Source organism: Nelusetta ayraudi, unplaced genomic scaffold (genome assembly GCF_046127955.1).
Source record: "Nelusetta ayraudi isolate G7.1 ecotype Tasmania unplaced genomic scaffold, CSIRO-AGI_Nayr_v1 ptg000135l, whole genome shotgun sequence".
Taxonomy (NCBI): domain Eukaryota; kingdom Metazoa; phylum Chordata; class Actinopteri; order Tetraodontiformes; family Monacanthidae; genus Nelusetta; species Nelusetta ayraudi.
In genome coordinates, this window is record NW_027466185.1 from 21,215,555 (window position 1) to 21,229,249 (window position 13,695).

General features: G+C 43.0%; 1 protein-coding gene across 2 annotated transcripts; it reads left to right on the forward strand.

The window, feature by feature from the left end:
- The first annotated feature begins 3,214 nt into the window (after positions 1-3,214).
- ak2 (adenylate kinase 2) lies at positions 3,215-13,232 on the forward strand. Of its 2 annotated transcripts, XM_076011867.1 has the most exons (7): positions 3,216-3,406; positions 6,351-6,476; positions 6,908-7,018; positions 7,520-7,614; positions 9,632-9,704; positions 10,909-11,128; positions 13,113-13,232. In XM_076011867.1, the coding sequence occupies exons 1-7, from the start codon at positions 3,308-3,310 to the stop codon at positions 13,118-13,120; spliced, it is 732 nt and encodes a 243-aa protein (XP_075867982.1). In that variant the 5' UTR covers positions 3,216-3,307; the 3' UTR covers positions 13,121-13,232. The 2 variants fall into 2 exon arrangements, with proteins under 2 accessions (XP_075867981.1, XP_075867982.1); XM_076011866.1 differs by lacking the exon at positions 13,113-13,232 and having other exon boundaries at positions 3,215-3,406; positions 10,909-11,169.
- Positions 13,233-13,695: the final 463 nt, after the last annotated feature.

Sequence of the window (13,695 nt, forward strand, 5' to 3'; positions counted from 1 at the left end):
GAGTGCATAATTATTTATTAAAAAAAAAATAAGAACATTCATTTATTCAGGTTAGTGATTTCTTTTTTTTTTATTTCTTGGTGATTTTGTATTAGAATCCGTTTGGGCTGTACTACACACAACCACCAGGTCACCCTGGATGACATCTCTGGACTCCATCTTACATTTTATACTCAATTTTATTCTTTTTAGCACCAGACAAAATGCAACATCTTGTAAATCCTCATCTTGTAAATTGATGATAATCCAGATGATGAGGACTGTAATACAGGGCAATGAAACCAAAACAGCATTACTGACAAGACCATCACGTGATTAAAGAAGTTTTTATGAACATTTTCAGTCATCAAAGATTGTTTTGGCTGTAATTCTAAAAGTAAATCATAATTGTAATATAATGTGCTACATAAAAGTTGATTACAATACAAATGAGACAGGAGAAGCTGACTTTTTCAAGTCTTTTCTGTTGTTGTAAATGAACCACATGAAGCGTAGCGGTAGACAAGCAGGGCATTAAGAGACACAAAAAAGCATTTATAGTCATTTTTCTACTCATGGTATGAAAAAAGTAAATACAACGTAAATATAATGTCATATTTACTGCGGTGTGGAAGCTTATTAAGGAAATTGCGAACTTCCTGAATGCATAATCATTTTGCCTTTTTTTTTATTTTTTTTTTATACATTACTCATGATTTTCTGAAGATGAAGGAGTTTGTGTTGTACTACACACAGCCACCAGGGGGTGATGAAACTTTTGGACTCCATCTTAATTTTCTATTTAATATTTTGAAACCCTGAAGGTTTTCTGAAATGTTCACAAATATCAAATTGAAGTCTTTAAATCCATAAATTCTGACAGTATGTCACCTGGACTTTAGTTCTAGTTGTTCAGTTTTCTGATTTGTTTTTTGGAGGAAGAACATTATTATTATCCTCTTAACTTGGCAACGACAGTTCAAACACAGAATAGGTGTCCACGCACTGCTGGTTTCTCACAAATACTTTTGTGAGAATCTTTACAATTCTGGTCATACCAGTTAGCAAGGTTGACATAATTTGATATCTCTCCCAACGCGGCACAGTCCTCTCCATGCTCACGATTTCTTTCTCTCCAGTTATCCGGCTCATTGTTGTTCCAAAATTTCAAGCTGGGAAAAATCAGACAGAAAATGGTTTCCGAGAATTCTTATTTTGGAAACATGTGCAAGAGGGCTTTCAAGAGTCAAACCTTTTGTTAAGTGGTGATCCGTCAACCCACAACCACTGGCCCTCTGTTTGAGCGTCTGTTAGACCAATCCAGAACGTGTCGTCATGGTCCTTCATCTTTTCTTTCAGTCTTTCCGCCAGGAATCTCTGGGTTTGGAGGAAACACATGATTTCTGTGTGTTAATATATTTGCTGTGCAGAAACTTCATGATGCAAGAGTGCACATGTGTGCAGTGTAATACACCTGCTCTTCTTTGCTGTCAATGCGAACCAGATCCCCTCCTTGCTGCTGACATCGTTGTCTGGCCAGTTCCCAGGTAGTAGCGAGTTCATAGAATAAATAACACTGGTCTCCATGTTCCTCCCAGTTCTTTGGGCATGGTGGACATGGCTTAGCTTTGAAAGATCAAAAAGATCTGACATTAGCAGCACCCAAACTGCTGTTACATTTGAGAGCTTCAGCAGAATGAAGGGAATTCACCACTGATATTCAATTAATCAAAGTCAAATAATGAAAGATGAAGGAAATTGTGATCCGTTACTTACTTGTGTTCAGCGTGATGGTGGATCTTGCAGACTTAAAAAGTAATAAAATTGAATGGTACTATTTTTACTTTAATACAAAGAAAACATGGGTGCGTGTAAACACAAATATTGATCAGCTCACCTGTCAGATCTTTGTTCTTCCTTGTCATGTCATGGAGAGTTTGGTTTAATTCATCATATCTCTCTGTCATGAAAGAAAATTAAAAAAAAAATGGATCTATTTTATCACATCATAAGTGTTATGGTCAAACTGGTAGACTTAAAAAGTAATGGTGTTAAAAGGTATTAGACATTAGCTACATTTGAATCTAATTTAACTTTAATACTTTAGTTCAAATCCAAAAAAAAACCTGTGTGACTTGTCGATTAAAACATTTCCTGCAGCATGTAATGGAAAATTGTACCTAAAGGCCTTAAAGCCTGCCTCGTGACTTCTCTGCACAATATGCACAAAATATGACCCAGCTGCTCAACAGAAATGTCATTTCCATCTCACTCAGCTGCTTTACTAATCTCAGTACTACTTTTTGTTGCCATTTTCAAACCTTGCTTTTAACCCATTTAATTTGTTTGCAAATTCGTCTTTATTATCACCAATTAGAGTTTTTTGATACTGTAAGGGCAATTTTCTTCCTTAAAGACTTCAGCTTCAACCAATATCATTCTTGCCATTACCTGCACAGGAGGAGTATATTCCTTACGCAGCCAGAGACTGAAGGTCCAGTCCATTGGTGCAGGTTTCTCTTTTTTTTATTCTTCAAAGTCCAGAATAAAACAAGTTTAATCTAAATCCAGCTCCTACCTCAGGTCTAGTAAGAAAAAACAAACAAACAAACTTTGTGCCCACTTCCCGTGCTGCTTCCCTTCCTCTCACGCTTCTCTCTTTGCCCCCAATATATGTGCTTTCACCTACTGCTGGCACCCTGTGTCAAAAAGAACGCAAAGCCTAAACATTAAAAGACAATAACATGCCAACACTAAAAAAAAACAAAAAAACGCTCCTCCAGATTCTGTTTGCAACTTTCAGTTCTTTACACTTCGTCTAATTTGAAGCTGTATGTCCTCTTTTGTTTGCTTTGCAAACCAAAGCTTTTCCTCTCGGTTGATTTCTCTGGTGTGTCCTTGTTTTTGAAGACGATCTTCGTCAGATTTATGACGCATTTAACAATGTTGTTAAACTATAAACATTGTTTTATAATGGCAATTAAAAAAAAAAATTAATCTTCAACTTTGGTTGTTGTTATTGTGATATGAAAATTGTGTGTGTGTGTGTGTGTGTGTGTGTGTGTGTGTGTGTCACAAGTACACATCCTTACGTATCCCATCAGCCTTCTTCTCGGAAGTCCACCCAATGACGCAGCGCAAGTTCCAACCAATCAGCGCTCAGTGTTCTGACAGAGCGCTCTGTCAGCGAATCAAACGCGAGAGCGAGCGCCAGCAAAGGGGGGGAGGAGTCACGTTCCCTTCCTTTCCAACTTCACCCAAGTGTCAACCGGACGAACGCGGACGGACTTTGGCAAAGTTTCTGCCCAGGTGGTCGAGCGGCGCAGACATGGCTCCCAGCACGCAGCTTAAAGAGGCCGTGGCGGATGTACAAGAAGGGATTCGCGCCATCTTACTCGGCCCTCCCGGAGCCGGTAAGGGGACGCAGGTGAGACAGATACCGAGCTACCGTGGCTAGCTGTTAGCTGTTAGCATGGAGGCACCGCAGCGCATGGCCGCTCGGTGGCTCTGTCAGCTCAACCTGAGACTCACCTGCCTGCCCTCAAGCCCCCACCTGGTTGCATTTGTGTCTCTAGTTTTCAGAGAAGCGCCGGCCGGTTGGTGCTTTTTTAAGGCCGTCTTCATAAACTTTTCATTCATTTGATGTCTGCTACCGCAAGTGAAGTGTACATGTGAGTGGTTGTCCTACGGGTTTATCGTGGGTGCTCGTGTGACGCTGGAGATTGGTCTTGGTCTCCAGACAGCTTTTTAAGGGTCTCGGTCTCGTCTCGGACTCTTGGGTATTTTTACTGGGTCTTGTTCCGGTCTCGGACTGGGCGGACTCGGGATTTTTGATCAAGATCAGTCGAGACTCAGCCAACACTACAATGACAGATGATAACGGAAAATAATCTAGCTGCTGCTTCTTCTTTTTTAGGTCTGTTTCTCTTAGTGACGTTATTTTTTTTTTAATTTTACGAAGCAAAGTTGGGTTTTGTTGTTGTTGTTGTTTTTATATAGCTCAAAATAGTTGTCTAAAAAGCAAAAATGTTAAAGAAAATTATCAAAACATACCTTGCTGAAAAGAGTTTTTGCTGTTCGATTTAGACGCTAGATTTAAAACGATACTGGTCCTTTTTTTTCTGTTTTGTTATTTTTCTTTGACCTATAAAGTCTTGGTCTTAATACTCTCTAGTCTTGATAATGTCTTGGTCTCGGTTGGTGTGGTCTTGACTACAACACTAGTCCTTGACCTTAGTATATTTGAGGTATAGACGGCAGTTATAAATTGATAATAGCAGTGGCATAACAGATTCAGAAATTTGTTTTAATAGAAATCCTAACCCCGTAGAGTGTATCGTGTTCAATGAACACTGACACACTCTGATGTTGGATGCCTTCAATACGTCTCAATACAGCATGTTTACGTTTGTGTTGCATCTCATTTCTCCCTTGACAGTTGTTCAGTTGAGGTAGCAACTGACTTTATCTTCTAGCTTAGGTCTAAACAAGATGTGATGAAAGTCAAAAACAATGTCCCTTTTGTTGTTTTTTTCTTCAAACACAAGTCATTTCTCTCTCTTTAACCATAAAATCGCAGAAAAGCCCCCATGTTCACTGTTCAAAACAGAATTTCCTAAAATGACAAGTTTGCTTTTGCTCCAGTTTGTCCTCGGGAATCAATTGGATCTCAATTTCACTTTCATTTCTGCCTTTATATGAACATAGAAACGGTCAAAGGGATTAAGTGAATGATTACTGTGCAGTATGTCTTGCTGGAATACTACGATGGCCAACAGTGGCAAATGCATCATAAATGGCCGAATACTACAAATAGGGAAATGATGACACAAAACTAAAAACACTCACATGTAAAACAAATGGACCCAGAAAAAGAGATTCTGCAGTCACAGAAGCAATGTACAAGCAAAAACAGTATAAAAACAAAACAAAACAGGAAACAAATGTAAATACTAAAATACACTTAACCCAAAAAAGCAACTGCAAGAGAGAAATGCTGCAAATTCAATAAACAAAACCAAAGTGCTCCAGACCTCTAGAGCAACTGTATCTGATGCATCTCTCGTATGTTAATACGAGCTGCATGAAACTTTATTGACAAAGATTACGACCAAGAAAAGGAACTAACCTTGTCGAAAGGGAGTCACTTCACCCCTCATGGGTTAAAGGACTGAGGTCTCTGGTCAACTCCCCCTAGTGGCCTGCCACAGGGCTGTAGTGTTTAGTGAATTCAGCGCTCTCCATTGGTGCATTCTGAACAGATAGCTTTGCCTGGTGGTTGGAGTTACAAGACCAATGAGGTTGCACTTTTTTTTGTGAATTGTATGATTGAAGTCAAACAAAAACATTTTGGCCATTTATACATTTTGACAAACTGGAGCTTCTATAGCAGAACCAACAATACAGCAGTCGCCGCAGCCTGATGGTGGCAACTTACTGTGAGATGGCTTCCCCTTCTTCAAAATTAGCACTTGTCACAAGTCAGCCAACATGCTTGTGGTGTACTTGTTGTGTGTTGGTCATTATGTCTCAATGACTCAGCAAAGGTGTATTTCCAAGTCAGTCAGCAGTTTTTAGTCATTGCGATTTTTGAATATGATTTAAGATGGTTTGCTATAAACATCCAGCTCTGGCTGCCGCAGACCAGCTCCTCCTCTGGTATTTATCCCACACCTTCAGGATAGGGCGGGATGGTTTTGGACAAAAATAAAATCCTGATTTTTTTTTTTTTTTTTTTTTTTTTCTTTTCGAAAACTCAATTTTTTTGGTAAAACTACAAAAGACAATGGAATAAATTATTTCAAATAAATGAACAAACACATGTTCCTATTGGGAATGAAGTGCAACTGAAAGATACTATAAATCCTCCTTGGGTTTAGTAAAGTGACAACTTTACAGTCTTCTTGACCAAACAAAGATGAATCTCTTGGATTAATGAAATAAGAACCTCACCTTTACCAAACTTCACTTCAAAATGAACAGGTTCTTCATAAACAAAGATGAATTTCCTTTATTTGGGAATAAAGTGAAAACACAAATGAATCCCCCTGTGGATAAAGTGGCAAGCTTAACTGTCTTCCACGTAACATAGTTTTCAAAATAAAAGGTTTTTCTATCATCTTGAACAACAGTGAATGAATGAAGTGTAAAACGTTCACATTTTGTAAAATAAGGCACACAGCCTGGAAGCCTGTGAGAGGAAAATTAAGGTTTTCCTTCTTTTTTTTTGAATCGCACAGCCCTACTTCAGGATGAAATGGTTCACTCTCACGCTCATCCCAGATTATCAAATGCCTAAAGTTGGAGTTTAACCAAGTTGGTGTTTAAAGCTCCTTTTAACTGAAGCAGTCGCCCCTCTCCTCTCCCTCCAGGCCCCTCGGCTGGCTGAGAAGTACTGCGTCTGCCACCTGGCCACCGGAGACATGCTGAGGGCCATGGTGGCTTCAGGCTCTGAGCTTGGCAAGAGGCTCAAGCAGACCATGGATGCTGGAAAACTGGTGAGAACCTAATTCTATTGACATCGATGGTTAAAAAGGAGAAACGCTCTGCCTTCTGCTTCGTGTGATGTCTCTGTGTTTTTCTTCCTCTGCCTCTGTGCCCTCTCTGAGGCCCTGTGTCAACATCTGCATCCTATGAGTTCCCTCACCATGGTGTTTGTCCAGCTGACTAACTATAATCCTTTGAAACGATTGCTATTGTAGACATCTACGTGAAAAAAAATATATATTCTGCTTAATATAGCACAATTTCAGTGTGATTGACCCATTATTTCTTCTTACAACTGTTTCGTTCATTGCACATCTCTGTGTTGTGATGGCCGAGCGCCAGTGGCGTGTGGATTCTTTCAGAGCCTTTGACCCAGACCAGACTGACACGCCACCGTTCGACTGCTTCAGCGGCTAAGAAGTCTCTCTGTGTTTGTGTGCAGGTCAGCGACGAGATGGTGGTGGAGCTCATCGAGAAGAACTTGGACACGCCAGCCTGCAGCAAGGGCTTCCTGCTCGACGGCTTCCCTCGCACGGTCAAGCAAGCCGAGATGGTCAGAATTTACCCTGTGCTGTGATGCTGCTCTCTTGCATCGCAAATACGTTGGTCATTGACTGCATCTCACAGGATGAGCTTTGCTCACCTCTGGATGAGAGTAAACTGAATACTGGAAGTGAGAAAGAAGAGAGGGAAAAGTGACAAAAGCTTGTCAGTGCACATTTGTTGCACACCATGGTTGTTAAGACTTTTACATGGCACTTTTTTTGCATATATCGTAATTTTCCAAAGTTGTTTGATAAATGACAGATGCACTTTGTTCTGTTCTTTGAAACTTAAAAAAAAAATCAAATAGAAATAGCAGTACATGTTGTAATTCAGACAGGTCCAGAGTTGCTATCCCACCGTGGCGTTTTCATCTCATTACATTCAACGGATGTTCTTACTCAGCCGCAGTGGAAGAAAACTGCCGGGATCTTTTTTTTTTTTCCCTGCACAATTAAAAACAAACTGTCAGCCCACCCGACGTCTGACCTCCTGCCCATGTGTCCCGCAGCTGGACGACTTGCTGGACAAGAGGACCGAGAAGCTGGACTCGGTCATTGAGTTTTCCGTGGACGACTCCCTGCTGGTGCGCAGGATCTGCGGCAGGTAGGACCATCAATTATTGAAGAGAGCAGACGGAGAAGTTCCATCTGTTTTCTGTCCCCCGCTGGTTTGCGATTCCGCCACCGGGAAGCCAGCGGTCAGTTTGTGGCTCCACTGCGACCCCTGCAGCACAGATGGAGATCAGATCAGATCAGATCAGATCAGATTACAGGCTTGACTGAAACAGAGCGTTGTCATATTAAACCTCACTCTTTAAAAATACCCCGCCTGTCTCCGTGAACACATTTTTGTGAGGGAGCAGAACTGACCGCAGAGAGGGAGGGAGGGAGGGAAGGAAGGAGTGAGCTGCATGGAGTGACAGCTGCTGGTGCCACCTGCTGGAAGGGTTCATGTATGCACCAGGTGGCTTTTTCTCTACTTTTTGTTTTTCGCTCATGACGTGATAGAAAACTGGTAACCTTGAACTTTGCCTCGCCCAGTGGGTGCGTGACGTTCGCTCGTCGTGCTGTGAGTGGTCCGCAACGTCGCCGCCGCGCCTGTGTCGAGCGCAGTATTGCAGGATCCACGTCACGGCTTCATTGTAAAGCTCCTTACACACCGGGCAAAAGGCAAAGCGATGCAAAGGGCGAACGTTCCGCCAGCGGGTTTTTTTTGTTTTGTTTTTTCTATACGTCTGAAATTCGCTAAGCGACTGAAGTTTGGGGCTCTTTCTGTCGTGCCGAAGGAGAAACAAATGGAGTCGACTACATCCTCAAGTGATGATGTCATGGTAGTGGTTGAATCAAAAAGAAAAAGAATCCAAGTATTTGGGTTGACCTAATATTGTTCTTGAGAGAGGTGTTGCAGCCGTTAAATTAATGACTTTCTTATGCCGACCGCCTTAGTTTATAGTGGACACGAGTTTTGTGCTTATTGTATTGCTAAAATTATAAGACTATATTATTATTATTTGTTTTTTGTGTCTTGAGAGGGCGTGTTGTGTGCGTCAGGTGGATGCATAGGTCAGGTGAATACGCTGCGGCGCAGGTGGAAGATGAAGAAGAAGCGGTGGTAATAAAGCGTCTTTTGACCAAGTTATTGAAGTTCCTGTTGTTGTTTTTTTTTGGTGACCGAGAACTTTCGTTTTAACGTGCATAAAACGAAACACCGCTTTCTACACCACGGCTTAAAAAAACAAAAAATGTCTGTCGGACATTTGGAGGAGCGCTCCGTCAACTGGCTCCGCGTTTGCAGAGGGAGAGAGCACCGTCGACGTGTTGATGTGACGTCATCGACCATCCAACGTCATTTTTGATTTGGTCAGAAGTCCGGCGTTCGCCTTGTCGCCTGCGAATAATTCGACGCAGGAGCGAAAAAATATCCGTCGCTTTTCCGCTGCGCGAACGTTGGCTGCCGGTGTGTACGGTGCCGTTGACTTCAATAGCTTTTGAAATGGCGCGCGCGGATCATTCGCCTAGCCAATTCGCTCCCGGCGTGCAAGGACCTTAGCAGTGGTGACGGCAGCAGCGGCGTCGCACCGACACCCGCTGCGCCCTTACGAGCTTTCGGCTCAGCAGGTTGAGGTCGGCCCGGCGAGGACCCGGGGACGCTGGGAGCGCATGACGCCAGGTGCGTACCTTTCCGTCTCTCCTGCTGTGCTCCGGTTTTTCAACTCGCGCACCCACACACCCACACACACACACACTCGGGGAGCAGGTGTACTTTTATATAATTGCGGGTCATCGCTCCGGCGCCACTTTGGCGTTGTGAAATTCTTTGTTGTGTTGTCGCAACGTGGCGTTTGTTCCCGTTTTCCCGACAATAGCTGTGCCACATCGGCCGTCTGTTCCACTTTATCAAGGACAGCTTGTTTTTTTTTTTGTTGTTGTGGGGGGGGGGGTGTTTTTCTGTGTCGATTGTCGAGAGTGGCCAAATAGGCCAAGGGCTGCTGCGTGTGGATGAGAAAGGGACAGCGAAGTAGCCAGTGAGTCACCGTCGGCAATTCATCCGATGCCCTTCCACTCTCATCTCCCCATCCCGTCCTTGTCCTCCCCCCCCCCCCCCCCGTCTCTCACCACAGACTAATTCATCAGCCGAGCGGCCGCTCCTACCACGAGGAGTTCAACCCCCCCAAAAAGCCCATGAAGGATGACGTAAGTGTACTTTGCCATCGGCCCACTTTGAAAGCACCGTAAAACTGTCGCCTACACAAAGTCACTGGCAGACTGTAAAAAAGCAGGGGGGGGGGTGACGGTCAGCGACGGTCAGCCACTTAGAACCGACGTGATTTTATGCATTTTACCAAATTTGGAGGGTATTTGGAAAACTAAATCTCTGATGCAAAGAAAGTGGTCGTCTCTCGCGTCAGCCCAGTACGTGAAGAGACGAGTTTCCACTGAATCGCCACTTCATGATCATTCACACGTGGCTTTGCAGTCGAGCTGCCGTCCTGCGTCTGTCCTGTCCAACTGCCACACTATTGATCGCACTTCAAATTACAACCGAGCTGCTGTTGTTAGTTCCCCCCCCTCTCGATTGTTGCAGTTACAACTGTAAAAAAAAAATCCCAACAGTGTCACTGTTGGATATAATACAGTAAAGAAGTACTGAATAAGTAAGTCTTGTTCATGTAATATATTCACTACCAGTCAAAAACTTTTGACTCACCTCCTCATGCAATTTTTTTTTTTATGTCTTTACAACTTTCTACACTGCAGACATGAAACATATGAGCAAGATATATGTAGCAAATTATGCAGCAAAGAAAAACACGTTGAATAACTCGAAGCATAAGCATTTTATGAAAGGTGGCTGTTTTGAAGAATTTAAATGTAAAAACTTGTTAAAGGTTTTTTTACACTTTTGTTTCCTACATAATCCCATGTGTGTTCATACGCAGTTTTGATGCCTCCAGTGAGAAACTGCAATGTCAACAGTCATGATAATGAAAGAAAAGACATTAAATTCATAGGCTGTGTCCAAACTTTTGACTGGTAGTGGAGGATATATATACAGTGCAGTGCAGTTGACATTTTTTCTGACTTCACAATTGACTGCAGTCTAGAGGCTGAAGTTCCTCTGGGTTTTTATCTTTCTAAGAAAAGTGTAGTGAGGCAATCATTATGATGTTGTAACAAGCTTTAATTCATGTTTTCTCAGTCATGAGAAATTGAAGAGAGCGCGGTGTATTTCGTCACCTGCTCAGATTGGTCAGATGCTTCTCGTGTTGTGGTCGGCATTTGCAGCTCGTCTGTCCCTCTCACCGCCCACGTGTTTTAACATCTAAAAATGAAAACTCTGGTTTCATCATCTCGCTTTCCTCCTCGACCCGCCCCACCCCCCACCCCTCACCCCCAGGTAACTGGTGAGCCGCTCATCCGCCGAAGCGACGACAACGAGACGACGCTGCATTCCCGCCTGGACGCCTACCACCGGCAGACCGTCCCCCTGGTCAAGTACTACGGCGCTCGCGGCCTCCACAAGGACATCGACGCCGCCAAGAGTCCAAACGTGGTCTTCGCCTCCATCGTAGCTGCCTTCTCCGCCGCCAAGGAGGCCCCCGTCCGTGCCAGCGCCTGTAAAGACCAAGTGTTTTTCCTTTAAGAAAGCAACCCAACCTTCTGTCATCCTTCCCTTCTCCCTCCTTGACTGCTCCTCTCATTTAACCTCTCACGGTGAAGACGACGCAAGAGTTGACCAAGTGCCTCGATGGCGACGAAAGCGTAAAGTAACCGCGGAACGTCGGGACCTCAGCATTCCGGTCGTAGGAACCGACGTAGGACGTTGAACGGAGTGTGAACAGCCACGCAAAAGCTCTGACATTTACCCCTGAAGAGACGTGTGTGTTCTCCGGACGTGCTGTTCATCCGGAGGTGCTAAAAATATTGCAGATTGATCGCCGGGTTTCACTTGACAGTTTTGCCCGTGTTTAATCGATAGTCGTGCCCCCCCCCCCCCCCCCCCCCTCTCCACCTCCCACCCCCCTCCCACGACGACAGCCCGCATTTGTAAGCTCAGCGAGTGGACCGCCGCTCACTGCTGAACTTTACTAGGAAACCTCACATTTCCTCTATTACTCCTTTACATTGTCAAACTAATGTTACGCTAAGTTTTACGCGTCCAGCTTAGGCAGAACTTGCAGCAAATACTTAATTGCATCATTAGCTGCGTTTCCAAAAAAACCAAAAAAACAAGTATCTAAAAACTGATAGTGGAAACAACAACTAAACTTTGGAAAACCTCTCAAATATCGCTGAAAGGTTTCGTGAGGTGGTTTTTCAGACGTATGCATGTAGAGGTGTATTGCAAAAGTGTCATGGAAACACATTTTTTTTTTTTGCGTTTACTCGCAGACGTGACGTACGGAGTCACGTGACCAGTTCACTTCAAGTGAAAATGGCGCGTTGTGTTTGGACGGAGGAGACGGACTATTCTTTACAAGTCATCAAAGAGAAAAATATAACCACCATTCTTGACAGCAAACATCGAAATGTAGATTTATCAGGAAGGAATTTTGTACCTCCATCCTCCTAAGTGGGGTCTCGCGGGACGAGATTTGACCAGAATTACGGCTTATGCGCTTCACACCATTCTATTGAAAACGGCTGCAAATCGCAGTTATGGAAACGCAGCTATCGAAATGTAATCTAATATATTTACCTCTCTTTAACCTCTGTTTTTATTTATGTATTTATTTAAGGTTGAATTGAACTGTAAAGCACTTTTTTTTTAAAGACTTGCTCTTTCGCTTTCCATCTGAGAACAGAGGCCAGTATTATTTATTTCAGAAGAAAATCATTTTAACGCAGATGAAGATAGACCGGTTTCCCTCATTCAGAGATAAAAGTGGCGTCTGCTCGCTGCGTCCCTCGGCGGCAGTTCTGAGAGAATTCCTTGGTTGTTGGTTTTTTTTGTGTTTCTTTTCTCGTTGGCTTCTTTCTTCTTCACCTTCCCTTTGTTCCTCATTCCTTTTTCCGAAGACCCCTTCCGTCGTGAACGCCCCTCAGACGTGCTCGCATGCAGGGACTCCTTGGAACGCTTTATTATTTTTCCTCCTGCCCCCCCCACCCCACCCCCAACATAAATGTCAAGGCCTTCAGGCTCTCCTTCCCCCTTGACCTTCTTCTGTTTGCTCTCTATTCTGTATGCAATGGTATCATGTTGCATGCACACTGTCCCCATGTTGGTCCTGAGAGTCCTGATGTGTGTATGTACCCTTGGGCAGTTGGAATGAACAACAGTAGCAGATGTTCAACAGTCCCAGTTGGCAGATTTCACACATTTGATCTGTTTTTAGCAGACTATTCAGTGCTGTATTCCCTCTGTTTCCCACCCTTTTCCTCACAGTGCCTTCATTTCTCTGTTTATTACTGTGAATGTAGTCTTAGCTCTGCAAACTTTATACGGGACGCTGTTCCCGTCACGCAGTTTTTATTTGCTGCATGAGACATTTGAATGTGCACTTAGTGGTTGGGAAAAGGTTGCTGTCCAAAATGTGAAATGTTTGAATTAAAAACAGATTGACCCGACACTTTTCTTCCTCTCTCTGCCCTCTCTTCCAGCTGGTTGAGCCCTGAGCTGCTCCCATCCTGCCGAGGCATCGGAAACAAGTTGCGTGCTGTTGATTGTAGTTAAAAAGTTTCCTCTGCAAATAAAAAAAACACACTAATTTACAATCATAATTTGTGCACCCTTTTTTCATTTTTTTCTTAGAATTATTTTCAAATAAAAAATGCCAAATACTCTTTGCTTGTATAAAAATACATAGATTTTTAGTTTAATTAATCCTTCAATGTTACGGAGGAGACAAATGCATAGTTTGGTTTTGCTTTCACTCAACGACTAATAGTAAAGCTTAAGGAAAGGGAAGTGGTTACTGTGACAAATGATGGTAATTAATCATAAAAATTGAAAAGCAGAAATAAATGTTTTTACACAATGCAGGACTGTGGCTAACTAAGCTGCTTGGAGGTACAATGACACAATAGTTAATAAAGTGGACAAACAAAGTGCTGAAGGTTTAATGCTTAAAACACAGAATTTTAGATCCATACTTTATTGATCTCAATGAGAAATTAGCAATTTTAGAGGGCGATGAAAAGTTTATTTTGTTTACAGTATTGGAATTCTAAATGTTTGAAATAG